The following is a 7,500-nucleotide window of genomic DNA, read 5'->3' as shown; positions in this document are numbered from 1 at the left end:
CTGCTCTGCTGAATTATGGGTAATGTAGTTTATTTCACTCCCCGCCACCCCCGCAGATCCCCGACTCTATCATCTCCCGGGGTGTGCAGGTGTTGCCACGGGATACGGCCTCGCTGAGTACCACGCCGTCCGAGTCGCCGCGGGCACAGGCCACCCAGTCCCGCCTTTCCACCGCCTCCTGCCCCACCCCTAAGGTAAGCCACGCCTCCAGATCTACTCCCCCAAACATTCACTTCCTGCCACCCACTTCCTGCTTCCTGTGTGTGCTCTGCTTAGCCAGCTCCCTGCCCCTCTCTTCATCACCCCCCAGCTGAGACACTCGTGTGTTCCCCACTCTGAGTCTGGATGGCCACTCCTCCGTGTGTATGTGTGTGTGTGTGTGTGTGTGTGTGTGTGTGTGAGTTTGAGTGTGTATGTGGGTAACACTGTTTTGTGTTGAATGCTGTTGAACTGTTGAATGCTTAAACTATTATATAATAATAGTTTTGCAACTGGGAAATGAAACAGAATATTGTGTTATCCTCTCTAAGTTCATATTTGCCCTCTTTTTTCCAGCCAGTCCCAAATTTTGGAGATTTTACTGTCGAAGAATTTGAAGGAAGGAAGTTTCAATTAATGTCTGTTCTCTGAGTGTGTGCATATATACTGGTATGTGTGAGTGTATGTGTGTCCAAGTAATGTCTGTTCACTGAATGTGTGCAAGTTTACTGTTGTGTGTGTGTGTGTGCGTCCTAGAGGAGGGCAGGCAACTTGTTGATGTGTTTCAAAAATTGCACCTTGGTTAGTAATTGATAGCAGGTGGATCATACTTGTATTTCTCTGTGTGATGACAGTATCAAGGTTTCTCTGGTAACGGTTGCTCTTGCACTTTTTCTCTTGCACAGACACACACACACACACACACACACACACACACACACACACACACACACACACACACACACACAAACACACATACTCTTACTTTTACTCTTACACATACACAGACACATACACGACAGAGGATGCTGGGATTGCTCCTGTTTCCATGCAGAGGACATGGACACACAGCTGTGTGTGTGTGTGTCTCAGATCTCACCCACTGTACTCTATGGGCGATTTGTGTGCATGTCACCCCATATGCGACAATCATGTTCTCATGATACAAAGAAGGATGAAGTTGTGTGTGTGTGTGTAGTGGAGTGGTTACCATGGGAGCAGGTGTTGCTATGGGAACCGCTTTAGGTGCAGGAGACTGTGATGGCTGCGTGACCTAATATTTCGAAGTTGAGGCTGGGACACACACACAGGTGTTACATGACAGCATGGTGTTAGATCGGAGATGCAGAATTGGCCTTGCGTTACACTCCACCCTGCGGCCTCACCTATTGCACACAACTCTCTGGGTGATACTGGAGGGAAAACACGTGCAGCACACTTTAAACAGTTCAACGATGTATGTCCCTTAGCTCATCTTGTTGGGTTTGGACTACAGTGTAAAGACAGAGATGTGAACTCAGTCTAGTATTGGCGCTTAGCATGGAATGATGAGAGGGAGGGGGAGGGGTGACTCCAAGTGTCTTGTGTCTCTGTGTGTATCTACTATTAAATTGTTAACACAAGCAAGCTCAATGCAGGTGTAAATTATCCAAAGACACCCACACAAACTACTGAACCTTTCCACTTAACAAGCCAGTTCAGCCCTCAGAGAATTATCACGCAGTGTGATATCAGTGATACGCAAAATGGAAAATACTTTATGTATGTTTTGTATTCAAAAGTCTGTGTGTGTGTGTGTGTGTGTGTGTGTGTGTGTGTGTGTGTGTGTGTGTGTGTCTTTTTTAAGGTGCAATCAGCCATTTTGTTTTTGGGGTTGAGGTTGCTTTGAGTCTCAGTGAAGGTTTTTTTTTCTCTTGACTTCCCAACTGCCATCCCTCCTTTCTTTCCTCTTTTTTTTTTTTCTCGAGAGAGAGAGATGCGGGGTCGGTTATCTCTTCTCTCTGAGGATGAGAAGCGGAGAAGTGGATATCTGTGGAGAGAGAGACAGAGAGAGAGAGAGAGAGAGAGAGAGAGAGAGAGAGAGAGAGAGAGAGAGAGGTGCGAAAGGAGCTATAGGAACCTTATCTTGTCATCGCTCGAGATAGCGGCCGTAGCGATAGCTAGCTTGCACACCGACATGGCATCTGGGGAAACAACTGCAAGCAAAGAAAATGTTCTCACTTTCTGCCTTTTTTCTTTCTTTTTCCCCAGCTCTCTCCTCTCTTTCACTTTCTCTCTTTTCACACACACACACACACACACACACACACACACACACACACACACACACACACACACACACACACACACACACACACACACGCTCTCTCTTTTTTTCAGTGACCATATCTCCCTACCTCCTGGCCTGTAAACCTGTGAAAATTCACATGTCTGAATCCCAACTGGCGCGACAAAGTAGCCTAACAGCACTTAAGCTCAGCAGAGAGAGAGAGAAAGGGAGAGGGAGAGCATGTAAAAGAGGGAGGGGGCGGCAGAAAAGAGAGAGAGAGAGAGAGAGAGAGAGAGACAAGAGAGAGAGAAAACAGGACACTTGTCCCCTGGAACTAGACAGAGAGTTACCCAGACTGCTCTCTGGCAGCTTGTTTGGTCAAGGCCTGCAGGGGGCGGGGACACACACACTCACACACTCACAGACGAATTCATAGAATCATACGCACGCACACACACAGAGACATACAGTACTAATATTCATATTCCACCACACGCCACATGAACCTCCCCATGCCACAGACCTGCTCTTGTCATATGCATTAATACAAACATCTGTGTGTGTTGACAGACTCATACATATACACACACACACACACACACACACACACACAATATGCTTAGAACAGAGGTGGTCAAATCAAACACACAAAACTACTTTTTTAAATGTTATTATTCATATGCCAGTTTATCTTCATCGATTTCTGTCATCTATTCATTCACACACATGCTTTGATGCTAGGGTTGTGCCAGTCTTCCACTCTGCTTGGCATGTAGTACAGTTATGTAATGGAGAGTCTGGGTTAGGGAAGCATATGGGTGGAGGGGTAGTGAATAGGGAGAGGGGGAAGAGCAAAGGAAGAGAGAGAGATGAATGTAGGAAGAGAGACAAAGGAAGAAATGGAATGAAAGAGAGTGGAAAAGAGAGAGAGAGAGAATGAAATGGAAAAGAAGAGGTTGCAGATAGAAGGGAAAGGAAGGATCTGAAAGATAGAAGGAGAGAAGAAGAGAAGAGAAGAAATTGAGAGTGGCAGCACAGAGGGATGGTAGGAACGAAACAGAGAGGAAGAGAGGAAGAGAGAATGAAAGGCAAAGAAAGGGACAAAACGAGAAGAGATAAAGATAGAATGCTGAGCGTGAGCGAGCATGAGCAGGCCATCTGATGTAACCTCAGCTGTGGGACGTGCCGCTCAGCTCAGTGCGTCTCGGGCGGCTAACGTGTCCTGACCGAGCCTCCAATGCTCCAGTGTGGACACAGCGGCCAGCCGGCCAGCGTTTTGCCCCGGAGACAGCTGTGTCACCGTCACTTCCCCCGAACCCAGCTTACCCTGCCACTCACAGCTGCCATGACTCCACACACACATACACTCAGCACACGTCCACATACGTCCACATACAGACTAATACTGGACCAAACACACACTCACGTCCACATAAAAACTAATACTGGACCAAACACACACTCATGTCCACAGAGAGACTGATACCGGAACACACACACACACACACACACACACACACACACACACACACACGCATCCACAGAGACTTATACCTTAATACTGGACCAAACACACATTCACATCAACATAGAGACTGATAACAAGCCACACACACTCACATCCACATAGAGACCGATACTGAACCACACACACACTCATGTTTACAGACACTGATACCGGACCACACACACTGGCTTCCACAAAGAGACTGATACTGAACCGCACACACCCATGCGTCCATAGCGGGACTGATACTAGTCTGAGGACTCTGGATGGGTCCTGGGGTCCTGTGGTTAGTACAACCTCACACATCACATGTATTATACATAGCTAGATCAGAGCCCCCAGGGCTTTACGTTTTGGGGTTTATGTCTTAACCAGAAAATAACATGACAAAACAAGCAAAAGGCTCATGGGTTCACGTTTGCTGTTTTACTTCACCATATTTGAGCTTTTAGGTGTTTTTCACACATTCTGTGTGTGTGTGTGTGTGTGTGTGTGTGTGTGTGTGTGTGTGTGTGTGTGTGTGTGTGTGTGTGTGTGTGTGTGTGTGTGTGTGTGCACATCTGCCTGCTATGTGGAAGGACTAGAGAAGGTGGTGGCGGGAGGACTCGGGGGATGCTGTAGGGGTTGTGTGTAGTCAGGGGGGCTGCCATCTATAAGAGGAGCTCTGTGTGTGTGTCCCTTTGTGTGTGTGAGTGCCTGTGTGTGTGTGTGTGTGTGTGTGTGTGTGTGTGTGTGTGTGCACGCCCGCACATGCGTCTGTGTGTGTGTGTGTGAGTGTGTGTGTGTGTGGGTGCGAGTGTGTGCGCCCGCACGTACGTGTGTATCTGTGTGTGTGTGTGTGTGTGTTGCAGTATATAGTGTGCATGTGTTGCAGTATATATAGTGTGTGTGTGTGTGTGTGTGTTGCCGTATATAGTATTTGTAAGTGCGTGCTCATGTGTGTGTGTGTGTGTGTGTGTGTGTGTGTGTGTACGTGCATCTGTGCAGAAGCAGGATGGAGAGCTCGTTGACTTTAACGGCCCTACAATAGCCCAGTGATTAATGAGCCTCAAATGCTCTCCTGCACCCGCCTGCCAAGCCTTATTTAAATGACTTCCTCTCCTCTCACTCCTCCCCTCCTCTTCTCCTCCTCCTCTCCTCCTCTCTCACCCCACTTTCAATCTTCTCTCTCTTCCCCTTCACTCTTTTAGTGGCAGTAGGTCACTGCATGAGAGTCTGGATGTGTGCATGTATACTTTTAACGCTGTAGATTTCACTACTATATAGTGTCCAATCCTATCACCACTTCAAATTGGAAATTTCCGTTGTACCACAAATAAACACATAAATATTCAGTTAGTAACAGTCCTTCCCTGCTACCAACAAAATTGTATAAAAACCAAGACAAAGTGGATCAAAAAGAGTCATCAGAATTATTTTTACTATTATATCACATCAGAAGACAGACTCTGGTATTGATCAGAATTCAGTTCTTTAATAGTAACAGTACTAAACAAAACAAAGCAAACCAGTACAAGCTCACTCAGGACATCAGTTCCCCTTTGATATTTTCAAGCACTCATTGGTTGCAACCTACATGTTTTAAAGAAACCAGTCAGTGACCGTGTGTGTGTATTATTATTATTATTATAATGCGCGTCTTTAGATGCGTCGTCGTGCATGAAAAATGGGCAAAGAAAATTGGGCATAAGAAAATCTAATGAGAGGGTGACATATGCTTCTAGCAATGAAAACACCTTTAGTATTCACAGTATGTAATTTAAAGCCCATTTGTGGTTAATCATGTCACTGGGCTAGTTGGCATTCCGTCTGCGCACTGCCTTGAAGTTGAACCTGTGACCCTGCCATTGCTTAAGCCAAACTTCATCAGTGGCACTGCAGGGGACGTCTGGGTGCCGTGCCCAGGGACTGTGTCTGTGTCTGTGTCCGTGTGTGTTGCAAAATGTGTTTGTCATGTCTTAAGTAGCCGAATAAATACCAACATCTGTGTAATGACGGACAGTGTGTGATGAGGTTGGACATTTTCATGACCACAAGGAGTGCTCACTGAGTGAGTAGTGAGAAGGCTGTGTGTGTGTGTGTGTGTGTGTGTGTGTGTGTGTGTGTGTGTGTGTTTGTATGCATTCTTAGTTACCAACTTTTTATGTGCTGGTTCCATCTCCTTCAACCCTCCTCTCTTTCTTTTTCCTTCTCTCTCTCTGCCTGTCTGTCTTGCTTTGTCATCTTGCTATATTATTCTCATTCACCCTGAAACATCAAACAATGTGAGATGTTCATCTCTCTGCAGGTGACCACAGCCCTTGGGGATATCACCATCACACCTGGGACACTCATATGTGTCATCCCCCCCGGCTGTGAGGTGCAGGTGACCACAGCCCTGGGGATATCACCATCACACCTCGTGTGTCATGGTGCTTTATACAACAGCTCAACAGTTCTGAAAACGTGTATTTGTTTCCTGTACAGTCATTCAGACCCTCTCTCCACTCTCTTAAAAGGTGTACCGTCACACCGGTGGGACGGGAATGTTGGAAAATGAACATCTGGGTTCACTGAATTCAACATAGAATTTTAGAACCTTCAATTGTTGCGGAACGGAATCTTATGTTAGAATGTTCAAAAACCCACACCTTTAAGGGTTAACTGTTTGCCCAACGGACCTACACAGACAGTCCATACACATGCCCAACACCACTGCGGCCGGTGCTGACACACACACACACACACACATACACACACACACACACACACTTTCCTCTGCTCTGAAGTATGTGTGGGGAGGATTGGTTGGGCGTAAGTGTGTTCAGGCGTACTCCTCAGAGGTCAAGTTCCATCTAAAGGACAGAGAGACAGGGAGGGAGAGAGAGGTGCGGCGAGTTCTGAGGAGACAGTAGCCAGATAGAGACAGATTGAAGGGAGGGAGAGAGGAGTTGTTATCTGAGATAAGGCAAGAGGGGGAGTGAGGAAGAAAGACAGAGTCACATAAAAATAGTCATCAGAGTAAGAGTTGTAGACTGGTAGGGTGTGTGTGTGTGTGTTTGTGTGTGTGTCTTTGAGGGACAGTATGTTTATGTGTTTGTGTGTGTGTGTGTGTGTGTGTGTGTTTGTGTGTAAGTCACCTCTGATATTCAATAGAAGGGCTGATTGGCCAGTGTGCGTGTGTGTGTGCGTGTGTGCGTGTGTGTGTGTGTGTGTGTGTGTGTGTGTGTGTGCGTGTGTGTGTGTGTGTGTGTGTGCATTGTGTGTGTGTGTGTGTGTGTGTGTGTGTTTGTGTGTGTGTGTGTGTGTGTGTGTGATGGGGAGCATGTGTTTGATAGTGTTCCTCCTCGGTGCAGGGGAGCTCGTAAAACTGACTCCTCCTCTTCGCCACTCCTGAGGTGTGGAGGATTTATGAGGTACAGAGAGACAATGCAGAGGAGGCCTTGTGTGTGTGTGTGTGTGTGTGTGTTTGTTGTGTGTGTGTGTGTGTGTGTGTGTGTGTGCGTGTGTGTGTGTGTGTGTGTGTGTATGTGTGTGCTTGAGAGATACTGAGTGTGATGTACTCTATACACAACTTTGCAAATGTCCAGTATCTTTCCAATATTGTCTAGTTCTAGGAAAACACACACACACACACACACACACACACATACACACACAGCTATTACAACGGGCTCTGGCTATAGTGCATTGGGTAGGTTCCTCTGTGTAAGTGCCTGTGTGGGCTAGTTTCAGTGGGCTTCTGTGTTTCTTCCACTGCGCTATT

At 46.7% G+C, this 7,500-nt stretch overlaps 1 protein-coding gene across 10 annotated transcripts in view; it reads left to right on the top strand.

Moving 5' to 3' along the window:
- gphnb (gephyrin b) overlaps positions 1–7,500 on the top strand; it is a 108,628-nt gene that overhangs the window by 63,597 nt on the left and 37,531 nt on the right. For all 10 annotated transcript variants that reach the window (XM_048250092.1, XM_048250086.1, XM_048250091.1 and 7 more), the window contains exon 8: positions 57–194. In XM_048250092.1, the coding sequence (XP_048106049.1) occupies positions 57–194 (138 nt within the window). The remainder of the gene's footprint in view (positions 1–56; positions 195–7,500) is intronic.

Source organism: Alosa alosa, chromosome 8 (assembly GCF_017589495.1).
Source record: "Alosa alosa isolate M-15738 ecotype Scorff River chromosome 8, AALO_Geno_1.1, whole genome shotgun sequence".
In the NCBI taxonomy this organism is placed as follows: domain Eukaryota; kingdom Metazoa; phylum Chordata; class Actinopteri; order Clupeiformes; family Clupeidae; genus Alosa; species Alosa alosa.
Note: the sequence above shows the minus strand (reverse complement) of the source record. Positions and strands in the feature narration are given on the sequence as shown.